Source organism: Ursus arctos, unplaced genomic scaffold (genome assembly GCF_023065955.2).
Source record: "Ursus arctos isolate Adak ecotype North America unplaced genomic scaffold, UrsArc2.0 scaffold_12, whole genome shotgun sequence".
Classification (NCBI taxonomy): Eukaryota; Metazoa; Chordata; class Mammalia; order Carnivora; family Ursidae; genus Ursus; species Ursus arctos.
The window spans coordinates 42,772,135-42,788,137 of NW_026622786.1; the positions used below are offsets into that span (position 1 = coordinate 42,772,135).

The 16,003-nt window shown below is 40.9% G+C and overlaps 1 protein-coding gene across 1 annotated transcript in view; it reads right to left on the bottom strand.

The window, feature by feature from the left end:
- Positions 1 to 7,125: 7,125 nt before the first annotated feature.
- Positions 7,126 to 16,003, bottom strand: part of ST6GALNAC5 (ST6 N-acetylgalactosaminide alpha-2,6-sialyltransferase 5) — a 161,340-nt gene continuing 152,462 nt past the window's right edge. Inside the window, exon 5 of the mRNA XM_044383935.3 lies at positions 7,126 to 9,410. Within this exon, the coding sequence (XP_044239870.3) occupies positions 9,179 to 9,410 (232 nt within the window). The 3' untranslated portion in view covers positions 7,126 to 9,178. The remainder of the gene's footprint in view (positions 9,411 to 16,003) is intronic.

Sequence of the window (16,003 nt, forward strand, 5' to 3'; positions counted from 1 at the left end):
AACTGATCCAAGAATCAATGCAATCACAATAGAAATCCCAGTAGGTTTTATTAAATATGGAAAATGATACTCTGATTCTAAAATTCTATGTGTATGTGGAAATACAAAATACCAAAAATAGTTAAAGCAATATTGAAGGTGGATAAGCTGGATACTTACTACTTCTAGATATTGAGACTTATGAAGTTATAATAATTAAGATAATGTGATAATGGTGCAAAAGATAAAAATGATACAGAATTTTAAGTTAAGAGACAATCCCACATATACATGGTAGCCTATTTATTGCCAAAACAACACTAATTCAGTGGAGAAAGGGTGGTATTTACAATAAATGGTGCTATTATATCACTGGATCTCCTTAAAGGGGGGGGAACCAAACCGTGACCCCTACCTCACATCATATCCCAAAATTAATTTGGGATGGATCACAAATCCAAATACAAAAGGAAAAAATATAAAGCTTTTCTTAGAAGAAAATGTAAGAGATGCAATGGGCCAGGTAAGAATTCTTAATAGGACACATATTATACATGAAATCCAGATAAATTAGAATTAAAATTATTAAAATTAAGAACTTTCAGTCATTAAAATATACCATAAGACAGTGAAAAAGCAAGCCATTCACTGCAATATATGTAACAAAGGAGTTGAAACTATATTATATAAAGAATTCCTGTAAAGAAGAAAAAGCATGACAACCCAACTAAAAGACTGGTCAAAAGTTTAGACTAGGCATGTCACAAAACGGGATATGCAAATAGTCAACAAGCATATGAAAAGATGCTCAACTTCATCCTTCATCAAGGAGATGTGAATCTAAAGCCATAGTGATGCAGCGAGCAAAAGGGATACATTTATAAGGACTGCTAATACCAAGCACTGGTAAATATGTGGAGTAAATGGAGCACTCAGTTATTGCTGATGGGAGTGTAAAATGGTGCAACTAATTTGGAAAACTGGCAATATCTACTAAGGCCTAGCACAGGCATACCCGTGACTCAACAATTCCACTCCTTGCCATATTCCGAATAGAAAAAAGCTCTCTGTCCATCGAAATGCACATACAATAGTGTTCATAACAACTGTATTCATGGTAGCCCTACACTGGAAATAACTCAAAGACCACCAATATTAGAATTGCCAATTCCGTTGCAGAGTGATACTATATAGTCACGAAAAAGAACCACTGCTATATGCAGCAACAGAGATGAATTTTTCCCCCCAAAGATTTTATTTATTTGAGAGAGAGAGAGAGAACATGAGCAGGGGGGAAAGGCAAAGGGAGGGGGAGAAGCAGACTCCCCACTGAGCAGGGAGCCCGACTTGGGACTCGATCCCAGGACCATGGGATCATGACCCGAGCGAAAGACAGACACCTGACTGACTGAGCCACCCACGCACCTGACAGTGATGAATCTTACAAACATAATTTTGACTGAAAGAAGCCAGAACCAAAAAAAGTACATAACATAATTCTATTTATATGAAATTTAAAAATAGGCAAAATGAATCTACACTGGTGGGAGTAAGAAAGTGCTCACCCTTGACAGGGAGACTGCAAGAGAATGTGAACGAACCTTCTGGGGTGCTGGAAATGTACTATGTTGTCATCCTAATAGTGGTGACATGGGTGTACAGATATATAAAATGTCATCAATCTATATACATAAAGTTTGTGTACATTATTGGATAAAAATACCTTGGCAAAAATTAGTCATTAAAAAAAAAAGAATCTGTAAGACATTCTTCAATATTCAATAAGGTGAGGGGGAAATTGCCCTACAGGATACCAAGACTTATTATAAAACTATAATAATTAAGACTGCGTGGTATTAATACAAAGATAGACAATTAATACAAAGATAGACAATCTAACAATTTGGTTAGAATGAAACAATATAGAGGACAGAAATAAATCCTCACGTATATGGAAATCTGATTGCTGATCATTGGAGAAGAATTAATTCTCAGTAAATGGTGTTAGGACAGTTTGTATTTATATAAATCAAAAGTGATTTCTACCTCACTTAATGCAAAAATATAAATCTTTACTGCCATATGAGAGACAAAAACTTTGAAATTTTTAAGAGTAAAATATAAGGAAATAATTATTGATCAGGAGCAGTGGAAGATTTACTAAAGAGGGTGTAAGAAGCTCTAATCATATAAGATAGAAAACATGACTACATTGAAATTAAAAACTTCTGTTCGTTGAAAATCACTATAGAGAAAAAGGAAAGACAAGCCACAAACTGGAAGAAGACATTTGCAAACATACAGTCAACAGTAAGTACGATCTAGAATATATTGAGGATTCTTTAAGAGAACAAAAGGAAAAGTGAACTAACCCAGCAGGAAAGTAGACAAAAATGGGTAGGCATTTTACAGACCGGATAATACTAACTGAAGAGAAAACACACTAAACCTGATAAGAAATCAGGGGAATGCAAGTCAAGATCGCAATGCGGTACAATTTACATGTACCGGAAGGGCAGCATTTTACAGTCTGAAAATACCAAGTCAAGTGTTAGCAAAGATGTGGACAACTAGGAGCTGGACAATTAGGAGCATAAAGTGGAGTATAAACTAGATGTGGACAATTAGGAGTATAAAGTGTCCAACCACTTTGGAAAACAGTCTGGCAATATCGTGCACGTGGGTACAATTTTACTCTATAGCTCAGCAATTTTATTCCTAGGTATACTCCCTGTGTAAAACTTCTGCACACATGTACCAAAAGAATTTCCCAGGATTGATCATAAAAACATTGTACATATTAGCAACAAACTGAAAACCCTAATGTTCCCTGAAAGAATGGATAAAAATAAGTTATGTTAGAGTCACACACTGGCATTACACAATCATGAAAATAAACTAGTTACATGCAAAGAAAATGGATACGTCTTGCGAAGAAAAAGCAAGTTTTGGAAGACTACATACAATGTTGAAGTCTTATAATGTTTATTACTATGTAAAACTAAATATATTGTTTATTGATACATCTGTATTTAATAAAACTAATATTTAGAAAGTAAGAGAATGATAAATTGAAAATCCAAGACAATAGAAAGAACACTCAAGTGGCCTTCAAGGATAGTGGTGATAGTCTATGTTTGTTTCAGAATTTACATATTTGTCACTCATTTAATATGTATCAAATATTACATACATTGTGAATATGATGTAATAGAGTATTTCAATATTCTAATAGAAATTGCTACGTATAGGTTAAATTTCTGCCAGGAAGTACCTGGTGACTGAAAGCAGAGACCCCAGCAACAGACCCTGTGGCTTCTAACCAACTCCCAGTGACTAGCTGCATGACCTTGGGAAAGTTACTCACATGCCCTGTGCCTCGGTTTTCACAAATGTAAAAGGGGAATGAAAAAATAACCAATTTATTAGGGCTATTGTGAGGATTAATTGCAGTTATACATGTAAACCTTTTAGAGGATGCCTGGGACATGGCAAGCCATGTGTCAACTCTCATCTTCATTTCCCTGGGGGCCAGATGCACTTCTCTTACTCTCAGTTTACTTATCTGCACAATGGGATAAGATTACCTTGAATAATATATATAAAGCGCATGACATTGTGCAGACCACCCAGTAGGTATTTAGTGATAAAATTTAATTTTAAAAGATTTTGATTCAATCTCATGGAAAACAAAACCTATGTTCTGTTTTAAAATTAAAGAACTAGTCTCATGGTAGAAAAGTAAAGATGCTAACACTTGAGATGATTTCTGTACATAGCAAAGACATTCTTTTAAGTGTAGTTAGATGTGGCATTTACCAGATTTCTCCCAATATCCCAGCTGGGATTCTGTTTGAAATCCTATTATAATGTCTTTCCTAATATTTTATGAAATAACATTTTGTGATTACAATAAAGATTTTGAAAATGTGCGAAGATCTATAATCCTGTCCATTCAGGAAGAAGCATTCTCTCAGTTTCATATAGTGTCCTAGCCCTTTTTCTATGCTTTTCAAAATGAAACTGAGATCACACAAATAAATATGTAGAAAAGCAGGCAAGGAAAGAAAAGGATTCCCGAGTGTCCACATGTTCAAGAAGCTAATGATTATGGTTCCTTGTGGAGGCCCCTATTGGCCGCTGACTCACCTTTACTGACTTGGTTCCATCTTGCCCTCCCTTGTAACCAGGAGATAACTGGACACCCGATGCTGGCCAGGCGGGGACTCAAGACGGTGACCGGAATCCTCCACCTGAGGGCAACCTCTCCCAAGAGTTCTCCTTTCCCCACATGTTCTGGTAGGGCTGAAAGCATTTGGGATCTGCTTCATGGAAACAAAAGTGTTCTGGGGGTTTTTTTGTTTGTTTCATTTTGATTTTAAGATAAATGTATACGTAATTGTTTAGACCCTCAGAAATCATCAGCTGGAATTCCCGGCAGTTTCGGGAAGCTGTCAAGTTGAAGGCAGGTGAGAACTCCTCTCTTTTTAGCCTCCCTTTTGTAGTTGGACCAGAGGAGTCAGAGCCCGGGCTGCTTCTGCATATGTTACAGCATTTGTCAATATTAAATTTACTTTGCGCTAAGAGCAGCTTGCTAACAGCGAGAACACAAAGCTTGCTGAACTTCACTTTGTCTGTGTGTTCGGTACGGCCAACATTAACAAACCTAATGAATTCAGCTACATTATCCTATCCAAATCTAGGTCAGTTCTGTTGATTAAAAACGTTGTTGGTTTGAGGACTGACCCTGTAAAAACCCACTTAAAATTTAACTACTTCATCCCCTATTCTGTCTCCTGCACTTCTCAAATGGAAGAATATATATGGTTACCAATCCAATGGGCCACCATTAAGAGGTCATCATCAACAACAGACATTTATTGAGCGCCTATTGTGTGCAAGGCACTGTACTAGGCACGGGGCTACAAAGACAAAGGAGAAACTGTCCCTGCTCTCAAAGAGCTTACAATCTAGTTAGGCTAATAGGACACATACGTAAAGAGACAAGAACAATCCAAGGTGGCATATAATACTAGGGCACTGAGTAAAAACAAACAGGATCGCAGCCTTTTTTTGCTTTTCTATGGTGGCTCAGTATCCTGAGTAGGAGGGGATAAGTGAGCTGGAATGGAGGGCTTACTCCTCTTCATTTTTAAGCCGACAGACACTCTCTCACCTCTCTCCACTCCAGAGTGTCTTCTGGCATGTGCTAGAACCTAGGCAGTGGATTCACTTCTCCCCGCACCGTCTTAGTATTATAGTTCTCTTTGGGTGGCCCTTCTGTAGGGTGACCCACTGGCCCAGTTTGCCTGGGACTCATCCTAGTTTTAGCACGGAAAATCTGTCTTGAAGCTCCCCCCACCCCTCCCCGAGCCTGGGGAGCAGCAGGACGGTGCTTCTGAAGTACCTAGTCCTGGAGTCAGATGTAGTCCTCCCTCCTACTGTGCTCATTGCCTGGCACAGCCCACGGCAAACCTGTTCCCCAGGTAGGTCTCTAGTTAAAAAACCTACAAGGAAGACCTTTACAGCCTCCAAAGACTGCTGATTTAAGAGCCCAGTGTAGACAAAAGAAGACAATCAGGAGAGAATGATGGCAGAAGGATGGGATTGAGGTTCCAGAGAGAAGCAGTGAGGATGGAAGGAAGGGTTGGCTCAGGTATGAAACAGGTAGGAGGGTTACCTTCACCTCCTAACACTGCAGAGAGAAGAGGAATCTCAGAGTAAGTCCGAATTAACAGCCTGAATCATCACCCCAGTGGAGTTCAGGGTATATTTCTGAAATGAGGTCACTCCTACGTAAGGGCAAATATTGGGGTGGGTATTAAATCGGTATGGATATGTTCACAAAAGACAGTATGAATCTGGACAAAATTCCAGTTTATCCTTTCACTTTTACTTAGCATTCATTTAAATTCTAACTTTTGAGGTGAGTTTTTGTTTTAAAATAAGGTTATATCCTTCAATTTTAATGTAATTAAAACAGATCGGTAATGGAGACTATTTCAGGAAACAAAGGTAATCTGTCCTGAGAGGTGCTGTTTGGAATCTGACGCACATACCTGGCAGTAATGTCAGGATTCTGAGAGATCACACACAAATTTCTCTTTCAGGTACAGCATTTTATGTTTTGCTTTATTTTTTTTGAAGAAAAGCTCTCACTCTGAAATCTTAGGACCTTGGAAGGTCCTGAATCACTCTGGTTTTATGTCTAGCCCTTAGGAGCATATCCCAGGGTTAGTGAAGCACAGGGACTTAGTTACCAAACACCCATTAACCATAATGGAAATCACACAGCAAAGTCCCCACGCAGCACAGTGAATATTTACCTCCTAATGTTCTTTTAATGTACGCTTTCTTGGGTGAATATTTACTGTAGAATATTAAATGTAAGATTCCTCTTTTTATGGGCCATTTGAAGTGATTGATTTTGTTTGTGAATTCCTGTATCTTTGCCCATAATGGCTATCTATTGTAATGGCCTCTGCCAAATGTTCTTGCGTTGAAATAACAGACGCCATGGATCGGCCAGCTGTGGCTTTGTATTACTGGGGTCTTAAAAGCTAGGAGGCAGCTGATGACACAGCTGGGAAAGAAGAAAAAGGTGTATAACATAACGAGTATGACTAAGGCTCCCAACACAATTGGATATTGAAATCACTGAGGTCTGTAAACATGGTTCTGTCGTTATCTTTTATATCAGAGTTGATGTTTAATGGTGTTGAATGGTGTTGAGACCGAGAGTCAGGAAATGATAGTAGCAAGATAAGAATTCAATTGCCCACAACCAGCTCCGTCGGCACAATCTATCAGAATTCCAGGCATTTTCTTGAAATGGTATAATAAAAACCGCTGCCCAAGTGATCAGTCTTATACCTATTTATACCATATTTTTAAAAATATAAATTCCCATACTCCCATATCTTAGCTACATTTAGATTTAAACTATTTCCCAGTGAAGCCAGGGATTTCAGATTTGGTTGCTTTACACTCTTTTGAGTATTTGGGAGGGGGGAAGACGTTACAAAAAAGATGGAGTTATCATATGATCTTTTTAAAAAAACAAAAAAAAAACCAAAAAACAAATCCTAAAACCTAGAGATAACCCAGGCATTTGAGATATTATTAGATTAGGTAATACAGCTACATTTTTGCATGTCCAAAGTATACTTTTCCATAAAAATAAAACTTGTTAAAGGAGCTACTTACATCTGAAAAACATAATGTCTTCAAGTGATGGTAAAGTGCCCTATAAATCAATCACATGAAATTCATGTTCTTTTTCATATGTTCACAAAGCATTGTGTGTCCAGAGTCCATGCTGCAGAAGAGATTGTGCTGGAATAAAATTCTACAGTCTCTTTAAAAACTATGAGGAAGTTTAAAGAACACATACATTTCAATTGTACTGGCTTTTAGCAGCTCAAGCCACACCACAATAATCCCAACTTTGTTTCTGTCATATAAACATCCAGACTGCGTTTGCACCCCAACCACAGTACCCTACATAATTAGTAGTACTAATTAGTGCAAGGGAATGGAATCTTAGTACTAACTGAGGAAAGGGAAAGGAAGCGGCAATGTGAAAAACCTTCTTAAATCACAGGTCAGGTCATGTTCTGTAAAACAATGTCGGTCTCCATACGTAATACTTGCTGGTGCCTTTGAATTCGGCATTGGAAAAACACATGCCTTCTAAGTCATTTGGAGAAAAAACACTGGTATATTTTTAAAAAGACTATATTTGAAGAACATTACTGGCTTAATTGAAGGTCCTTCATACTGCTATCTTGGCTCTGAATAAAGTAAGTCCTTCATACTCCTCCAGACCAGGGAATGGCTGTGAGTATAATGTAAGACTTGGCAATGAGTGAGTCTGAAAGTTCACAGGATAAATGAGTTGTACGATAGGGAATTTCCTTGTGTTCTCTTCTCACAGACTGAGAGAAGGGCTGTTCCTTGCTCCTGTAGCCAGGGAACACCACAGAGGTTCTCCCTCTCTTTCTTACCTTTTTTTTGGCCTCCCCCCGCCCCTCTTTGGGTGCAAGAAACACCAGAAAAGCAGGGGGTAGGCTGTAGCCAATGGAGACTGGTGAGGAAATTATGTTTTTAACCACAGAAGGAGATAGATAGTAGGGGAATAAAAAGACCCCCTAGAATCAGGCTTTTGCTACTGCAGAAACCCCAGCATTCCAAGTGCAAAGTCCTCAAATGGGTCAATGAGAGGCTTACAGAATTTTAGATTTGGAAGGAAACTTATACTGTCATCTGGCACAAGGACATCATTCTCAGATGAGGAAACTAGGGTTTATGCCAAGTAACCTACACCAACTATTACTACAGACAACTATCTTCAAGTTTCTTTTGTTAGTATCTTTCTGTTGTAATAACACAGTTTTTGGTTTCCAGTTTTGTCACATGGAGCATTTCTTTACGTTAGAAAATGTCATAGCTCTTCTTGAAGCCTAAGGGTTCAAAAAACGCAATGTGACATTTCCAAGACAACCACACGCTAACAATGAGCATCGTGAACCCAGTCACTCACCAGCCCCATTCTAGGTGTCTTCCAACTACCATTCAGGGTTAGAATTAAGAAGGATAAATTACCACGTAATCATAATCTATAAAAATACTGGCCTAGAGTACACTAAAAAACTCTTAATAAATAAATACTGGGCATTTGCTTTATGAAAGTCAGTGGAGATGTGCTCTTCAGAAATCATGTCCATACTTTCAGACTGTTTTTTACAAATCACACATACAGAGCCCAACAGATGACAAAGGTTATAGATCAGGTTAGGATACAACTTGGTAGAAAAACGTCTTTCGATGTGGCATTTCTACAAAGGAACACAACTAACATTGTTGAGTTGCTTGTGTTTCGGTTTTGAAGGCAATACTTAAAGAGATCCAGAATATTCTTTAGCCACGGCAGCATCATTGACATGGGTGTTTAGCTCCTACGGTAACCCCTGTTGCAAGGGATGACACTCATGAGGACGTATTAATTCTGGAATTTTCTCCTTACAAACCAACTGCACTGCTTGGTCGTCATGCCTCCGAGGCATCTGTACATGTTGCTGATTGAGGAGTTTCCTGCTCCCTATTCTGTCCCTCTTTTGCGTCTGGTGGCTCCAGAAGTTCAGTGCCCTGGCGTCTAATACGGTAGGTACCTGGGATTTTGGTCTGGCACCCTCATTGCTCAGAACACAGGTTTATTCTCAGGAGGCTTTAGAGCAAGTGATTCTGGTTTCCAGTCTGGTTGAAAAAAGTGAATGTTGAATGTCCGTGCCCAGTTCTTAAAGACGCGTTTCTCTGTGATGAAGCGGTGATGACTGCCCTTCCGTCCTCGCTCGTGGGAGAGGTACATGGTACATTCATCAGGTCCAAACGGTTCATAATAGTGATAAGGTACTGAAGGGTGATTGGGATCCCTGTAGGAGGAAAATGAGATGATTGAGTAAAGGGGAAAAAAATTCCTTTGACTGATCAAGCTGAGGAGCACAACGCATATTTCCAAGTTAAATAAATTGCAACGAAGGGTTTTTCTGAAGTGCACATGATAAGCAAGTGGAAAGGTTTTGAGGTGGTGAAATAAATGCACTGAGCATCATTTTCCAAGAGAGAGACTAAAAAGGTATATGGGACCTGCGGGTGTTTGGACTTTAGAAACTTACATATTACTAAGACCCGACTACCTGTAAGCAGGTACAAAGATATTTACAAAACAAAAACATCACACCTGCCTCCCCATCCCCACCCCTCCAAATCCTCCAGAGGCTTCTAATTATAACAAGAGCATGGCTTAATGGGTGTTACAGGAGTCGGTTCTCTCCAGAGTCTTCCTCTAACCCAGCCTTGCCCGCTGTGCTCCAGCCATACTGACCTTTCTGGTCAAGCTTGACCTTCAGGCCTTGGCACGTGAAGGCAGTCCCTTGGTTATAACACACTCCTAACCAGTTCACTTCTCATCGTTGGATACTGACTTCAGTGTGTCCTCTTCAGAGAGGCTTTACCTGACACCTGTCCCTTTGCTCTCTCTCTCAGTCAGGTTTATTTTCCTCACAGCATTAATCCCTCTCCAGAATTGCTGTTGTTTACTTCTTTATTGTCTGTTCATGAGGGCAGGCCTTTGTCTTGTTCCTAGTAGGTGCTCAATAAATAGTTTTTGAATTTCTGTTGTTGAAAGAAATTTTATATGGAGTTAGCAGCTAAATAGCAAACCTCTAAAGACAATTTCTCCTCCAACACGGAAAGCTGATGATCCTGGTTTGATCCCACGGAACGAAGATAGCAAACACGACGCCACCGTTTTCTTCTTGTTGCCCTAGGTAGACAACGTACTCAAATCCAGAGTGTCTAATTCCAGAAATTCCAGGTCCTCAAATCCTTGCATTATAGCCTGATAGCCGCAGCGTTTTTTCTGTTTCTCTCTCCCTACTTCAAGTGAGAAACACTGGCTCATTTCCTCAAGCTACTGTGCAAAGGATTAACATGTTGAGGCAGTTGGGTGCCCTGTTGTAGGGTTACTAAAATATCTAACCCCCAAAGAGTCCTGGTCTCAGACTGGTTTCCATTCTGGTCCAGTCCACTCCACTCTTCAGTCTGGAAGTCTAGATGATTAGTCGAGGTATCCCAGCAGCTAAACCCTCCTGTCCCGAGCTACACTCACCAACTGGTTTGGATGTAGAGCTTAGTTAGTGCTGCTCTTAAAAGGCACATCACCTTTCCATGCCCGGTGCCCTGGGGTCCCCACTCCGGTCACTCGGGCTCTACTCCAAGTACAGTAACTTTGTCTCCCAGGGATGTTCATCTGGCTGGATACCTATTTGTTTTCTTCAGAGGAGATCAATACACAAATAGCTTCTAGACTAGCAGCTTTACTGAGGTCAGGGATCGAAGTCTTTTATCAAGAGGGGTGTCAAGTTTGTGGCTCTGACAACAATAAACCTTTTGAGCTGCCTCTCCTCTGAGGTTAAAGTTCTTCCAGGAAGAGAGATTTATTTTTGTCATGCAGCATTTAAACGTTTCTCATCCTGGGTTGGATGCTATGCGGAATTAATACTTTGTATCTCTATCATGCTTGTTTGGAAGTATCTCTGTGTTCTGCAGTGTAACAACAGATCCAATCCTATCTAGTTATTAAAGATTTCACTTCTTTACCTACTCCAGAAATTGGAATCCCGTTAAAATTTTAATAGAGGGTATTTTCAATACAGAAAATACATTCTAGGAAGAATTCAAGTTGGAACTGACCACCATGAAGAAAAGAATAAATAAGAAAAGATAGAAATTTGTGAGAAAAATGTCCCCGGATTCATATGGCATAATTTGGGGAACCATGCCAAATTCACTGCGGCATGGTATACCTGGGGGTTAAGCTTTTATTCCAATATAAATCAGGTTTTAAATCTGATTTATCTACACTTTGAACTTATTACTGGCATCAATCTGATTAAAGAAACAATTAAGCTTCTAAAAATATCATGAGATTGAATTGGCACCTAGGAATACAGAGAAATTGGAAACCAGCTAAAGGATGCTGTAAGATCAATTTCCTTATTCAGGAAGACCATCTCTTGGAATGAAAACTTATCTGGCTCCCTATTGATCCTCTAAAGGGAGAATTAAATTTACACATTTAATTGTTATGATTTCAAAAGGGTCCAAATAACTGGGGTTGTTTCCACACTTTAAAACTCTGCCCAAATGGCCAAGGAGGGCTTTGTGGGCCTTGAGAAAGCAGAGCCCACCCACCAGCAGGAACAGGCTGCCATTCTCTGTAATCCACTGCTCTGTTCAGGAGGCCCTTCCCAGCGTAAGGTCATAACTCCTTAGGTCTTTTCTCAAACCTGACTTTCTAAAGGCTGCCGTAGCTTTTTCTTCCTTCACCTGACCCAACAGCAATAAATATCAGCAGAGTTTCCACATCAGGAGGCTACCGTTGTAGAGGAGGTTTCTGGCACCGAAGTTTCTGTTCCGGGGCCAGGAGAAGCTGAGGCAGTGGAGGTGTGGGGGCGGGGGCGGGGCAGAGATCATCGCAGAGCCAGGAGCACAGGGGGCTGCAGCCTGTCATCAGCACCCCAAGGGCCACCTCAGGAATAAATCCTGCAAAATGATGGGCCGAAGGATTTTTGTTTCCTTACAGAGGAAGCAGAGTGGGGTGGGGGGAGGAGGGAAAGAACAAACATTCAGTGCACACAGGGAGCTTTAAAGAAACAGCATTGCCTGTGTTCCACCTCCACAGATTCGGGTTTAATTGATTTGGAGAGGGTCCCAGGCATGGCTATTTTAAAAAGTGCCTTCGGTTTGCGTATCAAAATAAATAATGGTAGTATTGGATTATAAAACCCATAAAATAAAAGAAATATACATGAGTCCATGATGATTTCAATAAATAACTGAATCTATAAATAAATGAGGAAGAAGAAATGGCATTTCCTTACAGAAGAATTCCAATTAATAAATCCAGAGAGAATGAGGGACTAGAGGAATTACTATTAAAACAGCCTTATAACTGTTGCCGGCAAGGTGCGCTGATGAATGAAACATTAGGGGGGAAAAAGATGAAGAGAAATAGGTTATTTGAATGAAGTATCTCCCCCAAGATATTTATTAATGACAAAGGAAAAAATAATAACTTCTCGGTGAGTAACCCAGCAGATACCACCTTAGTGAAGCGATCAAGGTTAACATTGCCAGTAATAAGACATTTGACATCATGTGTCTGTTGACGTGGGATGCTGGGAAGGGCTTACTGCTTCTGTAGTACCCTCCCCAGGAATTCATAGCTTCAGTCCGATCATGAGAAAACATCACACAAATCCACATACAAATGGCTAACAGGCACATGAAAAAATGCTCAACATCACTAGCCATCAGGGAAATACAAATCAAAACCACAGTGAGATACCACCTTACACCAGTTAGGCAAAAATTAACAAAACAAGAAACAACAAATGTTGGTGAGGATGTGGAGAAAGGGGAACCCTCTTACACTGTTAGTGGGAATGCAAGCTGGTGCATCCACTCTGAAAAAACAGTATGGAGTTTCCTCATAGAGCTACCCTACAACCTAGCAATTGCATTACTAGGTATTTACCCCAAAGATACAGATGTAGTGAAAAGAAGAGGCACACGCACCCCAATGTTCATAGCAGAAATGTCCACAATAGCCATATTGCGGAAGAAGCTGAGATGCCCTACAGACAAATGGATAAAGAAGATGTGGCCCATATACACAATGGAATATTACACAGCCATCAGAAAGGATGAACACCCACCATTTGCATCGACATGGATGGAACTGGAGGGGATTATGCTAAGTGAAATAAGGCAGAGAAAGACAATTATCATATGGTTTCACGTACATGTGGAACATAAGGAATAGCATGGAGGACATTAAGAGAAGGAAGGGAAAAATGAAGGGGGGGAAATCAGAGAGGGAGATGAACCACGAAAGACTATGGACTCTGGGAAACAAACTGAGGGTCTTAGAGGGGAGGGGGGTGGGGGGATGGGCTAGCCCAGTGAAGGGTAAAGAGGGCATGTATTGCATGGAGCACTGGGTGTTATACACAAACAATGAATCATGGAACACTACATCAAAAACTAACGATGTACTGTATGGTGACTAACAAAACATAATAAAAAAAAAAAATTCAAAGTGAGGGACCTCCCCAGTATCGACCAGATTTCTTTAACGCTGTGAAACATAAGGAGAGGCTAAGAATGGTTACTGACAGGAGGAGACGGAAAGCTGGGGTAAGTTAACACAAAGAGATCCTGGAGTAGGTCCTGGAGGAGATCAGGGACATCAGTAGGAAAACTGGTGAAATCTGAATAGAGTCTGTCATTTGGGTAAGAGTTTCGTACTGGTGTTAATTTCTTAGTTTTGACCATGGGATCATAATCATGCAGAATGCTAACATCAGGGGAAGCTGGGTGAAGGGCGTACAGGAATCCTCTGCGCTATTTTTGTAACTTTTTTGGGGTAAGTTTAAAACTTTTTCAAAACAGAAAATTACAAAAACATGTTAATGTTGAAAAGCGCCTTAGGAGATTCTAATATACAGCCAGGTCAGAGGCGGGTGATTTCGTTCAGTACCTGCTCAGCTCTCGGGCTTCACTCCCGTTAGCTCTATCACGTCCTGGTCAGGGGAGCGAGGGAGCGTAAGGTCAGTCTCCCTGCTCCGTCTGACCAGTGAGCAGCCGGCAGGCGGGTGGAGTCCAGCGCCTGGCTGTAAGCACGCAGCCTCACTCGTGGACCGTCCCGGCTGCTGGACTTCATTCACCCTTCCAGCCCCAAATGGAGCCCCCAGCACGACATGACTGAATCCTCACAAGGCCCCCATGACAGAGGTACCGTGCTTACCCCTATTTTACAGATGACAAAACTCACGCATAGAAAAATGGAAGAAGTTTCAGGGCTCAGATTTGGACCAAAGCGGTACTCCTAAGAGCGAAGCTCTGTATCTTGGAAAAACTTCTGCTCTACCAGGTGGGTTTCTGCACCAGTGGCCCCTGCTGGAACCTGGTTTGGAACCACTCTGTCCTTGCTGCGTTCTCCCGAGCACCTGCAGACAGAGGCGCCCCGTGCTCGGTGGACACTGTGCAGCCAGTCGGTGCAAGCAGCAGAGGGCTTGGGCTCATTGACAACTGTACTCACTAATATTAATGGTAACAGGAGTTTGTCATGTTCCATTTGTGAATTCCCTAAAGCTTAGCTGCACAACTGGGAGAAGCATAACGTTACAAGCGTGGAAGAATCCTTCCAATTCTGGATATGATCTGGGTTGACCCTGATCCTTTAGTTGGGGCTGAACTATACGCAAGGCTACAGATGTCCCAGGAAAGGAATGGTGGCTTTGCCTCTCTCTAGAGCTCTCACTCTCTAAACACGCTTCTGTTCTTGGCATGGTACCCAGCATCTAGTAGGTAGTCAGGAAATGCTTGAGGAATAGAGCTGAATCAGCAGCCATCAAGTGTCTACGGTGTTCTGAAATTGGGTTGCACTGGGGGCCTTTGGGGATACTCTGTAGCATTCAGAAGAAAATGTTCCTAGAGCAGTCCTTCCTACACATCTGCTTCAGCCTGGTGGGACCTGCTGAGTCACCTTTACTCTGTCGCCTCGATTTCTATAGCTTCTTTTGGAAGTAAAACAGCTGTACACCTTGGAAGCCAGTAGACTCATGCTGGTGACTCTGGGACAGACAGCACCAAGGGCCTGCAGCTGTCCACCCTCTATGGGGCAAAGAGCTGGAGTGAGTCATCTGAACCCCGCCACTCACCGTCCATGACGCAGGCAACCCCGGTGGTGTTACAAGATCTCTTGATCAATGGTACCGACAGGAGAGGAAGGTGATGAAAACACCCCAGGACCGCTAAGAGTGGGTCAGATTATGGCAAAGATGGAGGAAGGAAGTCATGGCCAAGAGAAGTGTCTGGGAAAAAATACAATAATATATTTGAAGTCTACTTCATAAAATGTGAAGCTCCTGGGTGCATTACCATTCCCTACCTGTCCTCTGTAAGCATCTGATTCTACACGGTGGACTGTCGCCAACTAGGAACTTTCCCTGTTATGCTGGCAGCTTCATTAATGTTCGCTAGCTAATAATTCTAGCAGAATCAACTCTCTGATATTCACGATACCTTTGAGATGTCCTTCACATTATGGATGGGATATTAATTTAGTTCCATGACAGTGATCACTCTGAGTCATTACTCTGCTAATTAATACTCAAGAAATGATGGGTGACAGAGAGTTGTAAACTTGGTAATGTGTTAAGTATGACCAGAAATAGGATTATTAGGTAGAATTTAAATGCTTGGCCCATTATTATCACAAATAATTTACAGTGGAAAATGAGATTAAAAATACTCACCATAACTTAGTTTGGAAGGCAATGATAACAGATTTTTTTCATTGCAATTTATAGTCCATCTAGAGAGAACGGATTTGGCTTCCTGTATGGACATGGCATGACTTAAGGGTCTACTGTCCACACAATGATATATTTTGAGG